A 23,759-nucleotide genomic window follows, 5' to 3' on the forward strand; every position below is an offset into this window, starting at 1 on the left:
AACATCACCAAGCTTCTGACTACTTTTCCAAACTTTATTTAAAAACCTTGTTCCATAATAGGGATTTACTCTGTGGATGAATCTTCATCCACATTTATTATGAGGGAATTGTGCACAGCATGCCTGGTTTGCAAATATTGTGCACAGCATGGTTTGCAAATATTTTTCCTGTTTGGCATGATGATGTTTTATGTCCCTGACAACATCTGTAGTCTCAATTAGCAACATGTTAGCAATCGCCTTTTTCAATACATGTAAAAGCTTTAAAAAACATGAGTGGGGTAAAACTGGTGTATTTTATGTCGTAGAATAAAACGTGAAAATATTTTGAGCTTGTGTACACGACAGACCTTATTTCAGTCTTTTACCCAAAATCCCATTCAAAAAACCCATTGATTCTCTTTCTCTCTTCTGGTTTCATTGTCCAGACAGAGAAGAGCTGGGACCAGAGGTACCCTTAATAAACCATCCCAGAGAGCATAGATTGCCATGTTGCAAGTGGAAATTTCTGACGTGTTTTCGCCTTTACCCAATACTCCCAAACCTTACAGGATACCACACTGAGACTCCCCCAGGTGTGATGGTATGAACTCAAGGATATGCTTAATCAAAGAGTCTCACAGTGACTGGAGCAGTCCTGTGCTTTTGGTGCCCACGACTGATGGGTCAGTCCAGTTCTGTGTGAACTTTAGAAAAGTCAACATGGTGTCTAAATTTGACGCATACCCAATGCCATGCATTGATGAACTCCTTGATCAGTTAGGTGCTGCTCACTTTTATTCAACATTTTATTCACACCTTTTCTACTCTGTTTAGGTTACACCAATATGTCACCCTTCTGTTTGATTTGTTTGGGACAGCAATGGTTCAGCGTCTCATGGACAGAATACTCCGGCTGCACAATGCATATGCTTTGGATGCTTTGTACAATGCATATGCATAAAGCATTTACAACATCTGAGAGCTGTCCTGAGATCCTTGAAACAGATAAGACTCACAGCAAATTCAAATAAGTGTGCAATTGGACAGGTGGAAGTACATTATCTGGGCTTGCACTTGGGCCATGGGCAGGTGCATCCTCAAATTGATAGGACAGCTATGATTGCGGCCTGCCCAAGATCCAAGACCAAAAAAGGGGTCAGGCAGTTCATGGGTCTGGCTGGCTATTTTTGAAAAGTTGTACCTATTTTTTCAGCCGTCTGATTGACCTCACTACAAAGAGAGCGCCAGATCAGGTTCAGTGGATGGAGCTACACTCAGTTTGTGGATTTTATTTTAAATAAACTAAAAAATTGTACTGAAAGCCCCCCCGTCTGATTAATCGGGGAAATAATCGGCCAACCAATCGATTATGAAAATAATCGTTAGTTGCAGCCCTACGTTCTAGCCATGACAGAAATGTGTCAGAACACATAGGGAATTGCAGCTTGCTGTGTACAGTGCTGCACAGCCGCAGACCAGTCAGACCCCGTCCACTGCCAAAACACATACAAAGGCCACACGAGCATCAGAACTGGACCATGGATCAATGGAAGAAGGTGGCCTGTTCTGATGGATCACATTTTTCTTTTACATCATGTGGACAGTGTGCATGTGTGTCGCTTACCCGGGGAAGAGATGGCACCAGGATGCACTATGGAAAGAAGGCAAGCCGGCAGAGGCAGTGTGATGCTCTGGGCAATGATGTGCTGGGAAACCTTGAGTCCTGGCATTTATGTGGATGTTACTTTGACACGTACCACCCACCTAAACATTGTTGTAGACCAAGTACACCCATTCATAGCAACGGCATTCCCTAATGGCAGTGGCCTATTTCAGCAGGATAATATACCCTGCAACACTGCAACAAATGTTCAGGAATGGTTTGAAGAACATGACAAAGAGTTCAAGGTGTTGACTTGGCCTCCAAATTCCTAAGATCTCAATAGGATCAAACATCTGTTAGATGTGCTGGACAAACAAGTCCAATCCATGGATTCCCCACCTCACAACTTACAGGACTTAAAGTATCTGCTGCTAACGTCTTAGTGCCAGATACCACAGTACACCATCAGAGGTCTTGTGGAGTCCATGCCTCAATGTGTCAGAGCTGTTTTGTTTGCACAAGGGGGACCTACACAATATGAGGCAGGTGGTTTTAAAGTTATGGCTGATCAGTCTCTCTCGTTGCTATTATTTATTATATATCGCAATTGTTCCACTCCATTTAATGCACCATAAACTGCATCCAGCTGCTATTTTTACCTTCACTGTAATTAATTTACAACTGAGCCTACCATTTCCACTTAAGGTGCAATATTTGTATATTAGGATGTTAACTGGGTTGTGTTGTCTGAGATGTGTGTTGAATGTATCACGTGACATGTACATCTGAATACATGTAAATGTATATGGTGAATTAAAGTATTCTTATTCTGATGTTCTTTTGCTAATTTCATGTTTAGTTTCTTATTCTTGAGGCTGATGAATGGTTTCTGCAACATTGCTCACTGTGCGTAACCATACTCGTTGATCCGGTTTCAAATAGTTTGTGCACTAGTGTACTGGTATCTGTTAATTCTCATTGATGTCTCAAGCCATTCCCACTGTTGTTTCTGGCCTGTTTTTCTTGTTTTTGTTCACAGGTATGCATGGACATTGTCTGTTTCTATTCATAAGCCCTTTTAACATTTTTACAACAAACTCTGGAGGAAGAAATATTTTGGGTGTTTTTTTTTTTTGGAGAATAGAGTGGTCTTTGTGCAAATTGGCTTGAGTGTCCGAAATACTTTTTCTGTCTAATTTTGAACAGTATATTTATTATTATAGTATTATTGTAGTATTCTAATAATCTACTATTAGATTTAAACATATGTATTTTTTACTGAGTATATATATATATATATATATATATATATATATATATATATATATATATATATATATATATATATATATATATATATTTATTTATATATATATTTTTTTCAGATAGCCTTTAAGAATGCCTTTGACAAAAGAACATATTGAAATCATTCTCATGGCTGGATTGGGAAACTGTCGCAAGGTTGTAATGGACTTTAACAGGAAATGTGACAGGCACAGCACACACAACACTGTTGACAAACTTATTAACAAATTCAAAAAGACTGGAAGTGTTGCACACCAACTGAGAAGTGGATGTCCACAAACATCCACTGACAAAGGCACAAACATAGTACTGGTACACATAGTCACCTGGGACACCCTGTACAGTGCCCTCCACTAATATTGGCACGCTCTGTAAATATGAGCAAAGAAGGTTGTGAAAAACTTTTATTGTTTAACCTTTCGTTCTTTTGTTTAAAAAAATACTCTACTCTCATGGATATCAAACAATGGCAAACAAAACAGGTTAAAAAAAAATCTTTGTTAAAGATATGTGTGCCACAATGATTAGCACACTTTTAGTCAATACTTTGTGCTACATCCCTTTGCCATGATAACAGCTCTGAGTCTTCTCCTATAATGCCTGATGAGGTTGGAGAATACATTGGCCAAGGATCGGAAACCATTCCTCCACACAGAATGAGTTGTCTAATCAGTGGGCGTGAGTGATAAAGGAGCACCTGGAAGCACCAGAGGAGGAGAAAGGCACATGTGTGCTTTATGTTTGGCTTACGGTTGTGTGTTTTATGTTATGTTTGAATTCTGTTGATTATTAAACTTTACATTTATGGTCAGCCAGTTAATGCCTCCTCCTTGTCTGGCTTTGAAGCGTGTTACAAGAGCAAATTGTGAACCTTTTGCATCCCACATGTCCTCAAATCTGAAAAAAAAATGGTTCTCAAAAATGGAGAGAGCATTGAGACAAGTAATTGAAATTGGCCAGCTTACTGTTAATTTCACAAATAATTGCAATTGTATGAAATATCAGAAGATGATGTCAGAATGGATTGTTTTGTGCTTGAGCGCCAGCAAGTCGTGTTTTTTATCTAACTTCAGTGGCTGTAGGCACATGAACAAAAGGTGGTCTCATTGGTTGGCCAGTTTTTAATGCGGTGCGGCAAAAAAAAAAAAGAGAGAGAGAGAAAGACAAAAAACCCCCAGAAAAATAAACTTTGTTTTACTCGTGGGTGTGAACACTCCTGTTGACAGCCACTGATTTAGGCACGGGTCGTTAAACATACCGTTTAACGCGCTGAAAAATCGTCCCGGTGTGAACAGGCCTTAACATGACCACAAACAACAAACAGCATCAGGAGACTGGGTTCAAACAAAAAGTGCCATGTTCCAAGTTGTTTAACACATCTAGATATAAATATCAGGAAATGAAAGCTAAAATTCTGATCCATCAACTCATTTTCATCATTTGATTTCAGACCCAAATGTCTTCAGTGAAAAAAATAAAGATGAAAAGCAATAAAATAAATTTTATTGACCTTGCCGTTCCAATACTTGAAGAGTGGTAACCTATTCTCAAGCCAAATCATTTGTGATGTATATGAAACTACAGCATTATCCTGGAAGCTGTAAGGGGGCAGGTATCCTTCATTTATCCTTTTTTTATTATTATTATTATTATTATTATTATTATTAATTGTTTATGCTCCTCCTCCATGTAACTCTCAACTGTCCTCCTTCTCCCCTCTTTGAGACTGATGCCTAGGGCTGGGCGATAAAAATGGTATCGGTATATTTATCGACGGTACACCTTTATCAGTAACGACAGAAAAAATGTTTGGTATAACACTCGATAAAATGACTCTCAATCGTGTGCCATCCCTGGATCATAAACAGCCTATCACATGCCTTGATAAAGGAGTGTGACAAGCAAACAGCCAATAACAATTGGCGTATCTGGGGGGTTTGGCTGAGCCACAGCCACGTGACATCTGATCACACAAACACATGCAAAAATGAGTTCAGTGCCTGCCGAGGAGATTGTGGTGTCAGCTACCAGCATGGCAGGTTTTTTTTTTTTGCTTCTTTTTGTCTGATCCACATCAGAACACTATTGTGTGTAAGCTTTGCAAAGAAAAAAACCCATCCCGATCAAATATGGCAAAACAAGATTTTATTTAAAAAAATTTTTTTTTTAAGTTTTATAAAAAGCCGTTGCTACTTCAAAATTTCATTTTCATGACAACCCTAGGTGAACATCTCTCATCTTACATACAGTGCCTCCAGAAAGTATTCACAGCGCTTCACTTTTTCCACATTTTGTTGTGTTACAGCCTTATTCTATAATGGATTAAATGCATTATTTTCCTCAAAATTCTACAAACAATACCTCATAATGACAGCGTGAAAGAAGTTTGTTTGAAATCTTTGCAAATTTATTAAAAATAAAAAACAAAAAAGCACATGTACATAAGTATTCAGAGTCTTTGCTCAATATTAGGGATGCACCAAATGTTCGGCAACCGAAATTATTCGGCTGAAAATAGCAAAAAAAGTGAACAGGCCGAATAAATTTGACCAAACAATGACGTGTTTGATGACGTGCCAAATAGCTTAGCAGCCAGAGTGAGATGCGCGAATTTCATGACCTCCACTTCCGGCAGCGCGCTTGGAGCGATGAGCAGGTGCGCGGATGCACGTGCTACGTGCACGAGCACATGCTCTACAGATGTTGATAACCGTGACATTGACTATGTTTACATGGACAGCAGTAATCTAATTATTGACCTTAATCTGAGTAAAATAATAATGTGATTAAGGTGTTTACATGAGTCGCTTTTAGAATACTACTGTCATGTTCCCATTTTACATGTTTTAGAACATAATTAGATTAACAGCCTGCGTCATTACGTCACCACACCACGCCGTCCGACGTCCCTCCAGAATTTCACGTATCAACATACAGTTCGTCTTCGTTATGGCACCGTATACAGTTTTGGGTGTTTTTATTTATTTTTTTTACGAACGCTTTAAGTGCAGTTAATTATTTGTCATGCTATACGTGCTAATAGACAACTGCTTGAAGCGGTGGGTGTGTCCCAAATCGCATAGTTATATAGTTATAGCTATATAGTAGCCGAGATACATGTATTTTTCCCCACTACAGGCCTATAGTAGGAAAGTATGCGATTTGGGACACAGCCGAAGTCTCTTGTTCGCCGTAAAACGTAAAACTCTTGTGTGTGGTCTTGTCCTGTCGGAAAATGCGGTGAAAACTCCCACACGACGTTCATAATGTGATTAAGGTGTTTACATGCTCACTACTACATGTCCATAATGCGACTAAAACAGGAGTACTCCACCTGTCTTAATTAGATTATTGCTTACTTCGATTATGACCTTAATTAGATTAAGGTAAGTAAAAATTGCTGTTTACATGGTAGTTTCTTAATTAGAGTATGGTCTTAATCGGATTAAGAGTGGATTATTGTTGTCCATGTAAACGCAGCTACTGTTTACTGTGGACATGTGCACGTTTGTTTTGTTTCTTTTCCGGACTATTCTGTCGCGTCGCGAGATGTAAGGGAATAGAGTACGGAAGCAGGTAAAGACGTATTTATTTAAGGGAACATAACATTAGCCACGTATCTAACTATCCTATATCTACTATAATACTCCACGAAGTGTACAGGGATGCGAGCGGTACGTATCCCCAATATAATCAGCCGTATATAACTGAATAGAACCATTTTTTGCACTCCTCAATGCACCTTTTAAAGCACTTTTTGTCGTAGGCTACAGAGTGTTCCATTCTGGTGAAAAAAAATGGCAAAATAAATGGGAAAAACGCGAAAGCCTTTGGCTTTTGGCCAAGCTTTTCATTATATTTGGTTTCGGCTTCGGCCAAGAATTTTCATTTCGGTGCGTCCCTACTCAATACTTTGTTGAAGCACCTTCGGCACCAATTACAGCCTCAAGCGTTTTTGAGAATTATGCTACAAGCTTGGCACACCTATTTTTGGGCAGTTTCTCCCATTCTTCTTTGCAGGACCTCTCAAGCTCCATCAGGTTGGATGGGGAGCGTCGGGGCACAGACAAAGGCTGTGAATACTTATGTAAAATGTGCTTTTTTGTTTTTTATTTATGTTGTCATTATGGGGTATTACTTGTAGAATTTTGAGGAAAATAATGAATTTAATCCATTTTGGAATAAGGCTGTAACATAACCAAATGTGGGAAAAATGAAGCACTGTGAATACTTTCCGGATGCACTGTATGCTGGTCCATACGGAAAAAGTAGGAACTAAGAAGATAGGTAAAACTCGTCACAACAAACTTTGATGTTGGCTTGACAAAGCCTGTCTGAAAGTTTAAAATAGATATCAGTTTGAAATCTGATGGCAATGTCCAGTCTTAAGAAAGAAAGAGAGACAGATGGATAAGGTATGAATACTTCTAGAGTTGGATAGATAGCTAGGGTGCCAATACTTTAGAGTTGAATAGACAGAGAGAGGAAGAGAGTCTCTGTTACTCTCTGTTAGACTGACAGAGGTGAGAGGGAGAGAAGAGGGGCTTCAGGCCGTATGCACACAGGTGTGTGTGAGTTTTGAGAGTTGGAGTTTGAAATCTTGAACAGTCCGAGCCAGGCTTTGAGCGTTCTGTCAGTGACAGTGAACAGGAGTTGTGAGGATATTTTATCATGAACTATGGGAAAACCGTAAGTCCAATCAGTTACAGAAAATACAGCATGTCCAGTATGAACTGCCTGGAAACTTTTGGCCACTGCCGTTAGGGGAATTCACTTATTCCAATCACTTAGAAAAGTCAGAAAGCTCTGAGAGGAGAAGCGTTTAGAATTCTTGGGTCTCAGAATAATAATAATAACTAGATAATTAAAGTCCATCATGACAAACGTTTATGTTGGCTTGATAAAGTCAGTCTAAAAGTTTAAAATAGGTTGAAATTTGAAGGTGATGTGCAGTTTTAAGAAAGAAGGACAGACAGACAGATAGGGTGCCAATATTTGTAGTTTTGGATAGATAGGGTGTCAATACTTGTAAAGTTAGAGAAATAGTGTGCCAATACTTCTTTGTTGGATAGCTAAAGTGCCAATACTTTTAGATTTGGCTGGATTTTGATAAGACATGTCTATGTTGCGGTACTTTTTGTGATTCCACTTTTATTTTAGATAGATAGATAGATAGATAGATAGATAGATAGATAGTGAACACGGCTAATTTTATTCTTTACACGCAGTGGTTAGTGTAGTGGTATCTCGCTTGCTAGCGAACACAGCTAATTTCATTCTTTACACCCAACGGTTAGCATAACGTTAGCGCATTTGCTAGAATCACAGCTGAATCAATGAATGCAAGCTGTCCAGTCCCTGAGGCAGCGAAGCAACCCCAAACCATAACATTTCCAAGACCATGCTTCACAGTTGGTATGAGGTGTTTCTCCTGAAAAGCTGTCTTTGGGCTGCACCAAGCATGTCTGCTATTACTGTGGCCAAACAACTCTATGTTCGATTTAGTCTGTACAGAGTGCATTATTCCAAAAGGCCTGGTCTTTGACTATATGCTCATTGGCAAACTGTAGTCTTACTCTATTGTTCTTTTTAGACAGCAAAGGCTTTTTCCTGTCACGCCTTCCATTCAGGTCAAATTTGTGATCACTTTCTGATTGTAGAACCATGCACTAACACCAACAGTTGCAAGACTTACTAGCAGATCTTGTGATGAAATTTTGGGGTTCTTGAAGGCTACTTTTTGCACCAGATGGTCTAAATTGGCAGTCGTTTGAAATCTGCTCCATTTCCAGATGATTTTCCTTTCAGTGGAATGATTTATTTCAAATAATTTGGAGATCTTCTTAAATCCCTTGCCAGACTCATAGGCATCCACAACCTTTTTTTCCTGAAAGCCTTATAGAATTCTTTAGATCTTGGCATGATGATACCACAAACTTCGATAGCAAAGGGAACACCAGACACTAGATATGAGAGGTTTAACTACGACAGGTTCCACCTGCGCTCCCTAAGTAGATTCTAATCACTGGCAATCTTCAACACTTGATTCTAATTTTATGGATTTGAAGGTGTGATAAATGTAGGGGTGTACTTATTTTTATTTTTTTTATATGAGACTGATCTGTTGTTTTTTTGGTTAATTTAAATTTTTTAAATGTTTACAAAATGTCACTGTTATGTGTGAAGTGATATTTATTAATAGGCACTGTTTCAAGATCAAATGTTTGAGTCCAAATATGGTCCATATAGTCCAAATATGAACAAAAAAGTATTTCCATGGGGTGTACTCACACACACACACACACACACACACACATATATTATATATATATATATATATATATATATATATATATATATATATATATATATATATACACACACACACACACTTATATATGTATGTGTGCGTATAATATATCTTAATTTGAGCCTCCACAATATATCAAAACAATAAATAAATCAATACAAATTGTTACAGTTTTTAATTCACCAAGAGTAAAATAGAAACAAAAACTGCAATAAAAATGCTAATCTTATATTACCTGTGCTCAAATATTGCTAATAGCCAATAAATAGCCTCTTTCACAATCATTTCAAGTTCAAAGTTCACATGAATTCGTTGTCACGAAGTGAAGCCTACTAGTGTATACTTGTAGAATGTGTCACGGAGAAAAAAAAAAAGCAGTTATCATTAACAGCATTTTTTTTTAAAGAACACAAACAATGACAGTGAGAAAACTGCACAAAATACTAAAAAGGCAAAAGTCCAAAAGAGAGCGTGGCAGCAGGTCACTGATGAAGCAGTTTGGCAATCGTTCCCACAACTATCAGTGATAATACTAGCCTGATTATGGAAGGCTTCTAGAAGCGGTTATGAAGCTACACGTTGTCAACCTGTGCATGGCTTTTAAAGTGAGATTGACAGCCCTGAATTAAATAGAGTTAACATCTCACATACAATCGTTCGGGCTTTTAGGGAGTACAGAGACTAAATACACAAGAAGTTCCAGAAGGACTGAAACCCATGGGTACTGAAACCCGGTATTAAACTGGCCCCGGTGCTAAATTATGAAAGACCATAGTATCGATAAACTCTAATGCGATCTGTTCTGCTTTAGGTACTAGAGAAATTAAGAAAACATATTTTCCTTTTTTTTTTTTTTTTTTGCTAAATACACGTTATCTTGCACATTTTATCTCACCAACCATCTCTAATTTGCGAAAATATTAAAGACATTCAACTGCATTTTCGTTATTCGCAATCCAGAAGTGAGATCTCGTGACTGGAGGCTCTGTGTCACACGCAACAGCGAGCATGCACACAACAGCTGCTCCCGCATAATACATATAGTGATTATGGCAGAGAGAACCAAACGTTCAAAAGTGTGGTTACACTTCACTAGAGTTGATGCAGACGACGCCCGTTGCCACAAGTGCAACACGATTTTTGCTTGTAAGGGCGGAAACACAAACAATCTATCAAAGCATCGTTCAAAATGTGCAGACAGAGAAATGCAAAGTTTTCGACTGCCTAGCTAGCTTGTCTCTGGTTCCCCATCTACGTCGGGTATGTATGCTAGCAGCCTTCCCAAATAACAATGCCATATAATCATTGCATAAACGAGGACTCTCGCGGCATAGAAACAACGTTCATCTCCGACATTGATCCAGCATCTTTTTGCTCATTAAAGTCATGTTGAATCAACGTTGTTCACGCCGTTTAAAATAAATCTAAAATCGCCCTAATTGGTTTGCTTACCTTACGTTGAAATTATGTTGATTTCATTCAGGTGAAACGACATTACGCATTCAACATATTTTCTAATTGTTTGTAAAATTCCAAATAAAGAAATAAATCAGTATGTAAACATTTAGGCTATTAAATGCACATCACTTACAGTTACTTTACAAATAGCCTACATACAAATAATAGAGTATTTTTTTTCTGCAGTATATAAATCTTAAACACTAAAAATGCCTTCACACTGGTTTACAAATTTACAAATAGATGTATTATAATACATTTCTTTTATTAAAAATAATATAAAGCAATGTTAATTCTGTTCTTGATTTGTTTCTCTTTTCATAAAAAAAAACAACACAAAGTACCGATAAGAATACCATTAAAGTACCGGACTGATAAGCAGTATCGGTATGAGTAGTAATACCGTTAAAACCTTAACGATAACCATCCCTAGGACTGAGGCAGTTGGCTACTGTGAATACCATACCAACCTCGAGTGGAGTGTGAGCGGGCTTTCTCCAAAATGAATCTTATTCATAGCTCGCAGCGTGCATCCCTTCTCATTCCCACCATCTCATCTCTGATGTTTTTGACCATCATGGGTCCACCGCTTACAAAGCTAAAATCCAGAGCCATTTGTGCGCTCATGGATACGTAAGGGACACAAGGAAAAAGAGAAGGACACTGACATGACAGCTTTGTGGAATATTTTATGTTAGAAAAGACACATTTTTCTTGATTATGTTGTGAAGTCAGTGTTGGTGTATTGTAAGTAGGCCTACTGTATTAAATGTAGCTTCGTTTTCGAAGTGCTTTGAGCAAATCAATCAATCAGTCCCGCCGGTGTGATCGGAATTTAAATCGTATCTGAAATGTGAGAGAGTTACAAAATAAAAACTTACTCCTGTGAAACGCTATGCTCAAGTCGTGCTTGCAAACTTGCATCCACTTGATCATACGCAATTTCTGAATCAGGCTCGAACTGATTTCACTCGCATTTGTGACTGAAAAGTACTTTTTTTGACCGTGAACAAATATTTAGGCGCACCGGTGGGAGTGACCCGTTCAGAGTTGTATAATACAATCGGAATAAAAACTACAGGAAGTCCAAAATGCATCTACACTGCGAAACAGTTACTTTCACACTGCTTTTCATCACCTCAGGCAACCGAATAAGTGTGTAAATACTGCAGAGAAATCATTATAATGAAAAGAGTAACACTGTACATCATCTGCTTCTTTCAACCTGCTGATCTCACAAACCGCCATCTTTTATTGATCATGCAAAATGACCTGAACCTGTGACCTGCCCGTGCAGACACAGCGGCGTCGGGCGGAGTAAACGAATAATAATGCTAACGCTACAAGATGGGTTTTAATGTAAGCTTCTTTATTAAATAATTCTTCACCAATCATAATCAAGAGTACCAACTGTTCAGTCTACAAACCTACAGTACGCTGCTGCTCTTCCTTCACCAACTCTAATAGACAGAGCATTAGGGTTGCACAATTAATTGAATATCGATTTCGTTTACGATTTTGACTGCACACGATTACATTACATGATCGGACTGTGATATTGACATATAAAGTTTGTCCTCCGCTCATAGAAAACTCGGCTGCAGATCAAATCAAGCACTTCCTAAACTTACAGCCCGTCACCATAGAGTGGCGCCGGGATGACGTCATTTTGTATGCCAAAACCCGGAAACAAGTTAGCATTTTAGTGCTCGAGCTACCAGCTTTGCTTCGCTTCATGCTCCAGCGCTTGCGCGAGGGTAAATCATGACACTAACATGTTGCTAAATGGGACTACACACGTTGTCAGGGACATTAAACGTCATCATGCCGAACAGGAAAAAACTTTGCAGATAAACTGGTTCAGGTGTGCTGTGCACAGTTCCCCCAAAAAACGTGGATGATAAATCCGTATTATGAAAAATGTTTTAAATCAAGTTTGGAAAAGTAGTCAGAAGCTTGGTGATGGTGACATTGAAGTCGAGCGACCATGGTGTAGTTCGTTTATAGCACACTGTTAGCTTTTTATTTCTGCCGATTGTATTCAGGCTTCAAACTGCATAACAGTTGTTAATTTGTGAAAATTATCTTGATGGACAAAACGTGTTAGTATTGTAATCTTTTGTTGATCACAGCGCTTATTTTTTGCAATAATCCAAAAGCCTATGTGAAAATCCTATTGGGTATTTGTCGAGGGAACCAGTGTGATGGTAACTTTTGGGTTCCGGTACAAAATTACATCATCCCTGCGCTACTCCATTCGGTGATTTGGCTGCTTCTCTCCTACTGTACACACTGTTATTGCCTTTTCTGCATACGCCTGAATTGTTTTCATTTGGTTGCATATTGTTATATTGGATTGCATATTTTCATTTTCATACTTATCCTATATTTTGGGTACAATTTTATTTTGCTTCTAGGAGATGATGCACTTTAAGGACAAGTATAATATGATGCAAAGATTTGTACATTAGCAGGAATGCAGCACAATATGGAAGTGAAAACAGTGGTCTGTTTATTTAAATTTGAAAGTGCACTAAAAATTTGTTGTTCCTAAAACCAATTAATAATCGTGATCTCAATATTGATCAAAATAATCACGATGATCATTTTGGCCATAATCGTGCAGCCCTTCAGCGCATTCACTTAATTTAAGCTCACGGATGCCAGATATCACTAGAAAAATCAACTCCAGTTTGCATGTTTTTATTTAATCCCCCAAAAAACACAATATCAGCAGACATGACAACACTGTACTGGGGAAACCAATCTAATACTGAAACAAATGGAAAAAACTAATAAAATGTAAAGACAGAAATTGTGCTTAGTTATAAATAAATCATTAAATATAAAAAGACATTATAATAACCATCAAATATAAATAAAATGAGAAATTAAATGTTTAATTACTATGGGCTGCATTTAATATCAATTTAACATTAAGCTTAGTTCGCTATTTCCTTAGAAGTCTATTAGCCTTTTTTTTCCTAATATGTATCATTTTTGTGTTAGTCTACTTTTAATTAGGACTCTTTATTGTTTAAGATATTTAAAAAGAAATAGTTTATGCTTGTTTATTTATCAATTAACCAACAGTAGTTTTCATTGCTATTATTTTAATTCAATTAACAGTGACCATGAGCAGAGAGCTTACATTTATCTGTTTATGATGGACCTTCTGATTAAAGCGTAAACCAAAAAAGATTGGTATCTGGATCGGTTTCGGTCGATCAAGATGACAAGAAATCAGTATCGGCTGTAAAAATCCTGATGGGATCATCCCTAATGAACACCATTAAACTAAAGCGCTTTGCATCTGGCGGATAAATGAACTCACCCAATCCCATTCTATATGAGAGTATTCATATATATATACACAATATAAACAGATTGGTTTGAGAACTGGCTTCAGCCCAGAATCATGACAGTGGAAAATGTCAAACAGTGTAGCTTTAAATATATTTAAGAGGAGCAGACTTCAAAGACTGAACATTGAGGTTTTTTGTATTTGTTTACAACAAGGTGGAACAGGTTAATGGTTGTTGTTTTTTGCATACAGCCTGTAAAATTAACTGAAAATATTACATTTAGTTTATCAGAAGGTAAGTTAATTTGTCATGGCTCACACTAGGTCCCTAAATTCTGTCATAATTGACAAGGTCAAGTTCTCATATCTACTTGTCCACATTAACGTTACCATCTCTAAAAAAAAAATAAATAAATAAAAAATTCAACTTCAATCATGCTCCTAAATTATTGTAATTTAGCAGAAGTGTATGAGAGAGACAGCGAGGGGAAATTTAAATTACCAAAATGACTGCATGTTGTGGGAACTTGTTTGAGTGTGTCCTGCATTGCAAACATACAGCTGACCATAACTGCTGCTGTCCTACAAAGTCCTTCAAGACAAGGAGCTTATTGAAACTACCCCATCCTTTGAGCGTCGGTCTCACCCACACCTCATTGTATTTTGGCTGTTTTTAATGGTCATTTAATGGTAGTGTTAACAAGATTCAACTAATACTGCAGCAATCAAGAAGTGCACAGCTCGTCTATGAAAAACCGGGCACTCAGACACACAGCTACATGTTATAGACTCTGATCTGTGAAAGTATGTTGCTTTTGCCTGTTTTGAAACGTTTGCATCTCAGTTCCTCAAAAGCATTAACGTCTGTATGTTAATGGACACATTATGGGACACAGATTAAAACATTTGTGATTTGACACCACAAAACAGCTCAATCAAAAAGGGGCCAGTTGAATTGAAACACAGATAAAAGTAGCTGATTTTCAGTAAGGCAGAAAAAATGTGCGAGAAATACGTTGACAAAAACAGTAGCACTTTTCGGGAAACCAAGGCACTCACAATTTTTTTTCCACCGAGTACATAAGTGAATATGTTGACGTTGAAGTTCGCTGCGACTCTTTTTTTTTATTGCAAACATTTTCACTTAGTGAGTCACTTAGTGACGTGAGTCACCTCCATTATCATTTTCTATATTTCTATTTACAGTGGCGTCTGGCATTAATCTAACCCTCAGCCTTATGTTAAGACACGTCTGGTTAAGGATTCATAGACATTTATATGTTTAACTTTCCAAAACTTTAGCTGGAAAATAACGGTAACTATCACACGGTTAGGAAAAGTAAGTCATTAAATCATTCAACATGAATATTCTATTAGATGTCCGGCCTCTCACTTTAATTTAATTACCGAAGAAATCACTAGAGGAAAAAAGAAACCAGTGTGACGAACAGCAACGACATCCAATGGGCTTCCAGATTTAACCATCAAGGTTATACATCATTCAGTGTTAGCCAATCCGTTTGCAGAAAGGTGGATTCCAGTTGGTTGGTCATGTTTGTCCGAGTTCGCCGAGGCCCAATCCCTGGTGTCGCGAGACGACATTTGCCGACCAGAGTAACATGGTGAACGGGGCATTGGTTCTCACGTTTCCCTCGCCCATGTTTTACCGGTAAGCTTTCTACACCGAAGAAAACACCACAAAAAACAGACCAAACAATACGGCTTTCTGAGGCGATTGAGGGAATGGTAAGGACTTGAACGGAGCAACTGACATTCAGCACGACTAATGAAAACAGAATCGCCGATTATAACAAAAACATACCTACCCAGAAATTTTCCAGGAAATGCGGCGTTATCATCTTGGTTTCCTTTCTCCTGCGAGGTCGTTCCTGTCTTTCTTTCTTTTCTTTTTACTCCGGTCTCAATTAAAGCACTTTATCCACCGTCCTCCTCTGATTTTGTATCGTTTTGAGCTCTTTTTCGTCCCCCCTCTTCTGTTTCTTTGCTTCCTTCGGTCTGAAAACTCCACTTCCCCCTTCCCGAGTTCACTTGTCTCCTATAGCCTCTAGCTGTAGTTTGGTGTAGTCCATTATTGAAAGAAGGACAGCGCCCCCGAGCGGTGGCCTATAAAAACGCTGCAGTTATTCTGGAACGTAACACATTAACAATACACTTACACTTATGGCTCTGAAGGTGAAAGTCCGAGACGGGCCGTTGTGTGTTTTGCTGTATGCATTTTTTCACCGTGAATTAAATGTTGTACTCATTTTAAAAGCTTTCTTTAAAACTTGTAAAAGTGTAATTCCTTATTATTTTTAAATACATTATATATTCTAAAGAACTCAAATGTTAAAATTGTGGTAGTGAGTATGTTTCTTTAAATATGCATTTAACAATGGTAGATTCAAGAAATCTATATTGCTAACTACAATATTATTACAACTGAAAGCTACAAAAGTCCTATTTTCTGCTTTATCACAGCTGTGTGGGTGTCAAGTCAAACTATGATTGATAGTGACATCATTGTGTTCTAATGGCAGTGTAATGAAGAATGTAAGAAAGACAGATTGGCAGTTTTACAGAGCTTTTGTTGGTAGGCCTATATACTGTACACATTTCTAGCAGAGCTGTACCTGCGGTTTGTGTTCATTTCACTGCTACTTTGCACCTTCATAGTAATTTTAAGTGTTACACTGTGAAAATTTTTTAAAGGTTTAAAAAAAAAAAAAAAAAACACCTCAAAATGGTGGGAAAACAGGTGTGGTGGAAATTTACCTGTAAAATGAGAAACCATGGCCAACATTTGAATATGCTCAAGCAAAAGTTTTATTCATACAGCAATTGCTCACAAGCCCGGGTAGCCACTCTTACTATACCGTACCATACCTCACCTTAAGGTTACATTCATGATTTATGTATATTGTAGAGAACAAAGAACCAACATCTTATTGGGTGACCGATTACATTGATTATCATGTTTAAACATAATAACGCCCCATGTCTTATCCTTTCTTCGTCTTGTCCCTGATTACATAACATACTCTTTATCATCTTTGTCTTTCTCACTGCATCCCATAGTAGTTGTTTTCCTTACAGGATGCCAACTTTACCTTGTTGCATTTTTCCTTCTTTTCCGTTACAGCTTAACATCACTCATAAACTTGAGACTTGGAAACAGGAAGTACACTACAAATCTACATGCACGTACAGCAGATAGTAACAGAATACCATGTACCCTTTAATCTTTAGCCTTCTCAAGCGAACAGTATGTTCATTTGTTATCTTTTACCACATTTCCCCATTTTGAACATGATGGTCTCCAGAGAAGGCTTATTTACACTACAATGTACATTATCCTGTTTTCAGAGAGAGGCAAAAAAAATCACAGAATTGTGCAGTATAGCACACGTGATTTGTCAAATCAGAGATGATTAGACTATGATTTAGGGTATTGAAACAATGGGTGATATTTAGTACTTGGCACACACCTTCTTTTGCTGTTAATATGTCTAGAGCTAACAACTGTGATTCCTCATGGATGAGTAAATTCTCTGCATTGATGTTAGGTGTGTTTGTCTTCTAAAGTTGGTACTATGACTGCCTTGAACATTACAGATGTTATGCAGTGGTTGATCAGTGGATAAGATATTGGACTACCGATCAGAAGGTTGTGAGTTCAAATCCCAATGCTGCCACTGTTGGGCCCTTGAGCAAGGCCCTCAACTGCTCAGTTGTATAAATGAGATAAATGTAAGTTGATCTGGATAAGGGCCATAAATGTAATGTAATATAGTGAGTGTAGTTGAAAGTCTCTAGTATATACAGTATATATAATATGTTATCATGTCTTTGTCCTTGATGTTCCTTTCAAGGCATATACAGAATATAAAATATACCTATACAACTTCTTTATCATTAAGGATTATCTGTCTACTTGTCCTTAGAATGGATGCCGTGACACCCTGGCCCTTCTGTGCAGTGAGTTGTCTTTCAACGGGAGTAGCTGGGTGAGTGTCCAAACAACCTGCATAATAGTTTTCTTGGCCACGTTGCCAACTATAGCTGTGCTTCCATGGAAATTATCTGGAACAATTAGTCCCAGGAACTTTTTTTAAGCAACCATTTGGTTCCTCCAGACCTTTTGTTTGCGTTTTTATCGTGGACTAAAGTACGGTGAAGATTAGTCAAATTAGTCTGACGGTCAAACCGCTTGTTGGACTTCCGGTCGGAACCACTCTTGTGATCCTTAATTGTCTTGTAGTCTTGTTTTAACCACTTTTTAAGCACTACTAAATAAAAAATGGCTATTTTCCAGGTCTTCCAGTACTTAAATTTCAAAAAGCCAAATTCAAGTACTTCAGGCACCTTGTATGAACCCTGCCTAAGGTACATGAGCATCAGAGCATTTGGTCCTCTTGGAAGGTTGGGAAAATCTCCCGAGCACTGTTACTGCCTTCCGCCATGTTCTCTAACTGAACTAAATGATCGCAGCAAGCATAGTGACAACCGTCCATCACTTTATAGTCAAATATAAAACTTGTTTCAATGATTTCAGTGTGTCTATCGGTACTTTTTGTACATATTCAGCACATTTTAACAATACTGTGATAATACTGATAACCATGATAGTTTTGGTCACAATAATCGTGACATTAAATTTTCATTCAGTTACATCTCTAACGACAACATAGCTCTGGTCTCCGTGAATACAGTCAGAGACCATGGTAGCATGAGCCGTGGAATCTGCTAGCAAACTCATTTGGAAAGGCCATTTGCAAACATTCACAAAATATAAAGTGTGATACTTACGTCTTCTGGATATGTAGCTGGATCACGAACAGTTGGTATTGGTCCATGCATGAGAATCAAGCTTTTAGCAAATCCTGCTTTGTATTGACCCATGTTCACAAAGCAGTCTGGTGTAAAATGATTTAAAGTATTTTTTTTTTAAGTGGCTTATTTTGAGAAACTGTTTATGATTTATTGGGACTATAAAAAAGGAGTTGGTGGATTTTTACCATTGTAGGGTGGTTGTGTACACACTCTGCCAACACAGATTTATGTTCAAACACCATTTAAAAGTGAATTTTGCACAATAGGTCCCCTTTAAAATAAATAAATAAATAAATAAGATTAAATAAATATATAAATAAAGCCTGCAAACTAAAATCATCATGCTCTCTGTTATATTTTGTAACTTCAGATATTTATTAAAAATAAACCCTCTGTTTCCACACACTGATATCACTTCAGAATAAGGGTATGCCATCTCAGAATGTGACTCACTCAATATCTTTGCATTCTGATGTTTTGTTTAAAAATTAAAGTCCTCTGAAATGTCATGTATGCAGTGTTATTTTGTAACTTCAGATATTTATTGAAAATAACCCACTGTTTTCAAAGTCCAGTTTCACTTCAACATGATATAGAGGATGAGCGGTTTGTGGTATCATGCCAAAGTCAAAACAGCTTTGAACTGAACACAAACATGTCTGTAGAGATGTCGGAGGACACACCAGGAAGAACTTTTTTTTTCTGAACTGGGAGGTTTACATTGAGTCCATTGTGAAGAATGTGCAGAAGAGACAAGAAAATAATTACAAAAATAAAAAACAAAAATCTCTGTTCTCTGATGGACACTTCCTATCATAGTTGTGCAATACAAATGTAGCTGATATGTAACACTTTATAAATATATTTACAACTTCTGTATCACTGATTAATTAAACAGAACATTCAACAATAGCAATTCCTTGGTCATTGTTGCCTCTAAGGCTTTGTGCCTGTTGCAAAATTGGTATACAGGCTGTTCAAACATTTCTCTGTGAATGATCATATATGTTTGCATTTTCAATTTTTATAAAAATGCTTCCCCCCTTTTTCTCCCAATTTGACATATCCAATTCCTCAAACTTATTAGGCACCCTGTGGTGGCACAACTACTCGCCTCAATTCAGGGTGATGGAAGACTCCACTACCGAGCCAGCCAGCTCTGCTCATCTTCTCACATGGACTGCGCCACATATCGCACAGAGAATGAGGGCCACTAATCGCGTCCATGGGGAAGGTAAGCCCATGTGACTCCTCCCCCCTCCATAGAAAACGGGCCAGTTTGGTTGCTAGGGGGGCCTAGCTAGACTTACTCAGCACATGGCCTCAAACTCACGATTCCAGAGGTGGTAGTCAGCTGAATACACCAACTGAGCTACCCAGGCCCCTGTCTTATGTATTTATTTGAACTAATAAATAAAACAGTTTTTATGCAACTTTACACTTTTACTCCACTATACTTTGACAGTTACCAGGTGATATTTTCGTTTGTAAATATTGACAATGCCCACTGGAAGTTTCTGGTTAGTAGACTATTTTTATTGTCTATATATTAAGAATCCCATGTATTTTTTAAACATTAATACATTAATGAATATTTGTTTCTTTACATTGTTTTCTTGAAATTTTCAGTACATCAAAGCTATCAACCACACAGTATTTCTGATAGATCCTGCAAAAAGTTTCACAGAGGAAGCTGAATCCAGCCTTGCAGCAAAAAAAAAAAAAAATCAGGTATTTATTCATGTAATCCACCAGTATTATATTCTCTATGGCTGTGACTATTTGGTGCACCAAGTGTGCACTGACCAATTATCTTTCCGGTCCTTCCAATGAGGAGGGCCCCACCTATGTCCATTTCACCACATGACAAAGGCAGGGAGTCTGGCTGGGATCCACTGGGTGGTGATAGGAACCATTCTATCAGGGGCTTGGCATATTTCAAGGGCATTCATTATCAATCCAATAGCTATTACTGCACTTAAAGAAATTGTAGATGTAGGGGTTTTTTTTGTTGTAACAAATCAACACAATGCTTATTTTTACAGTAATAAATTGACACTATGTAGTGATTAAAATATTTCAAATAATTTTTTGTGGTTGTTTAATAGTTAATACATGATGGTGGTGAAAAACATGTCAAACCACTTACTTTGTCATGGAATCATGAATGGAAATAAAATTGTGAAAAGATTATTAGGGTATATTTAAAACATCAAATAATGATTTGAACTATGAATTTGAATCATATATTACAAACTTTATCTGCTCTGTTCTGAAACTTCCATCATACATCACATACAGTGAATACTTAAAAATGAGAAGAACATGCCATGGTAAAATGGATTGGGTGGACATAAAATGGAAAGGAGGGGTTCTGTACCATCCAATTCAGCAAGACGGCAGTAGCTGAGGGGTCATTGTAGTCATGGTAAGTTAAATAATGTAATAACCTAAACATGCTCATAGCTGTCTTCCATAAATTATGTCCCTTTCTTTTTTAGCTGTGCGATTATATTTAGATATGTAGCCATCAAATACAAATACTGCAGTACATTAATTCAAATTAGTTATTTTGGTAAATATAGTTGTGCCATAAGACAACTGCTCTATGTAAGAGTCAGCAAATGTGATATTTTGAATATTTGTGTTTGGTTAGATTGCAAGGGCAGTGATGAATGCCTTTCCAGTTGATCCAGTCATTAGATTTGGGACATCCAAAAAGGAAATGGCACTTGCAAGAAAAACAGTGGCTCTCCAGAGTGTAAAAGCATCAGGTTTGTAAAGGAACTTTTGGTCTGTAGTGTGTAGGAATACTAATAATGCAGGTTTGTCAGGACTCAAGTCATGATTCAAACACACAAGGCAGCAGACCTGTATAAGGTGTAACAATTCTTGAAGAAAAGTTTTGTTGAAGAACAATTCAGTCAGGTGCCTAACTGAAAAAAGAAACAAACAAAAAAACAACAGATGTTTATGATGAGCGTTTATGTGCGCAGCAAAGCTCATAGTTCATACCAGTTATTAAATGTCTTCTGAAGATCAACATTTTATAGAAAGGTACTATCAGGCACATGCAGAGTGGGGTGCTCTGGGTGCTTGAGCCCCTGGCTTTTTTCTCAGAAATGCCCCTCCGATCGTCAAGGATTAACAACCATTGGTAATACATGACAGACAAGGCTATATTTACATGCTTGTAAACAGCTCGGGAATTTTAACACCATACAGTGATATATACAAAGTAGACTATGTGGTCAGTGTAGTAGGTGAGCAGGTCAATGAGAAAGGTTGCTGGAAGTTTAGATGGGGAGCAGTGCAGAGAAGCATGAGGAAAGGCAGAGCAGGATTGGATAAACCAGATGACTGTGCTGAGGCATGAAGGGCTGCAGGTATGAGATCTGCAACAAGAAAAAAAGAGCAACCACACAGAAATAGATACATAGATAAATTGGATCTCAGTGATGAAGGGGATGTTAACAGACTGTTTAAACACACTGTTATTGTCACAGTACGTAAAGCACTGTTTTAAAGGCTGATTAACAATCTGCATTTAGTAATAATAAATGTATAGTTTTGTTATTCAATAGTAAATAAAGTAATGCAGACTGCCATTCAAACTGACAGTTTTGGAACCTAGTTGTTCAATTAATACAAGACATGGGCTGAATGCTAAACCTTTGCCCACCACTGTTAAACAGTTCATTATAATAAACAGTTCGTTTTGGTGTTACCAAAATATCTGTATTTGTTCTAATATTGTAGTATTCAATGTGGAGAACAACTGTGTAATGTGTTCCATGTCAAAGCCTGCAGGATCTGGGCCTCCAATAGCAAATTGGGTGAGTTTTATTTGATATCATTTAATTCCATTGTGGCCATTCCATGACTGATGTGGCAATGTATGCCTTGACATTTCTATTAGCAGTCGGTCTGCTGAGATTAGCTAAATATCTGTTTATTAGGTGACTTATCCTCAGCATATATGACTTCGCTGATGATCATTATTAGAGGCTAAAACAATGCAAATGTTTAACAAAGCACACTAGATTGTATATAGACCTTAACGATACACAGTCGTTTAGCTATGCAATTTGTGGTTAATGTTAATAATTTTAAAGGTGTTAGGTGAGCGAGATGCAGTTAATGATACAAATGTTATGGAGCAAGAGGACGTGGTAAAAAGACTCAAATTATATTTGCACAGTGTTTGACAAGTCTAATGGGCTTGTAAACACTACACACAAAAAAATATAATTTATTAACGATTATGTACAAAAAAGAAATAACTGGCGGCTTTAAATAAGACCTTGCAGGGGTTTTCTTGCTATTTTTTGTATTTTAAATGTTGTGCAAATAAACAAATTACCCTGTCATTATATAGATCCAGTGTGATACATGTGAGAGGTGGTTCCATGAATAATACCTGGGCATGGACACCAAGGACTTTGAAAAGGCAGAGGAAGAGAGCTGGAATTGCAACTTGTGCCCTTAAATCCCTCTCCATTTAAGAATGTTTGTTAATTTTTTAAACAAAAGATCGAAAGGTTAAACAATAAAGACAATTTTTCACAGCTTTCTTTGCTCTCATTTACCAAGGGTGGCAATATTATATATATATATATATATATATATATATATATATATATATATATATATATATATATATATATATATATATATATATATATATATATATACACACACACACACACACACACACACACACACACACACACACACACACACAGTGGGGGAAATATTTCCAGTGAGGCTATTCACATGAAATTATCACCAGACTTTGGTATTAATTCAAGAAATCCACACATATTCAATTCAATTTTATTTGTATAGCGCTTTTTACAACAGACATTGTCTCAAAGCAGCTTTACAGAAACATATAAACACGGTATACAGATTTTAAAAGTGCGAATTTATCCCAACAAGTTGGTGGTGACGGTGGCAAGGAA

At 37.4% G+C, this 23,759-nt stretch overlaps 1 protein-coding gene and 1 long non-coding RNA gene across 12 annotated transcripts in view; one reads left to right on the forward strand and one right to left on the reverse strand.

The window, feature by feature from the left end:
- Nucleotides 1-16,086, reverse strand: part of fcho2 (FCH and mu domain containing endocytic adaptor 2) — a 136,835-nt gene extending 120,749 nt beyond the window's left edge. Inside the window, exon 1 of one of the 5 annotated variants that reach the window (XM_053677248.1) lies at nt 15,789-16,086. In XM_053677248.1, coding sequence (XP_053533223.1) covers nt 15,789-15,821 — 33 coding nt within the window. In that variant the 5' untranslated portion in view covers nt 15,822-16,086. The remainder of the gene's footprint in view (nt 1-15,788) is intronic. The other 4 variants (XM_053677247.1, XM_053677250.1, XM_053677252.1 and 1 more) reach the window with 4 other exon arrangements.
- On the forward strand, nt 15,493-23,363 carry LOC108260058 (uncharacterized). Of its 7 annotated transcripts, none has more exons than XR_001811060.3 (8): nt 15,499-15,708; nt 17,578-17,712; nt 17,907-17,969; nt 19,883-20,526; nt 21,097-21,223; nt 21,452-21,569; nt 22,555-22,631; nt 23,174-23,363. It is a non-coding gene; the product is annotated as an uncharacterized LOC108260058 (long non-coding RNA). The 7 variants fall into 7 exon arrangements; XR_008393744.1 differs by lacking the exon at nt 17,578-17,712 and having other exon boundaries at nt 19,883-20,315; nt 20,425-20,526; XR_008393745.1 differs by lacking the exon at nt 17,578-17,712 and having other exon boundaries at nt 19,883-20,029; nt 20,261-20,526.
- Nucleotides 23,364-23,759: the final 396 nt, after the last annotated feature.

Source organism: Ictalurus punctatus, chromosome 28 (genome assembly GCF_001660625.3).
Source record: "Ictalurus punctatus breed USDA103 chromosome 28, Coco_2.0, whole genome shotgun sequence".
Taxonomy (NCBI): Eukaryota; Metazoa; Chordata; class Actinopteri; order Siluriformes; family Ictaluridae; genus Ictalurus; species Ictalurus punctatus.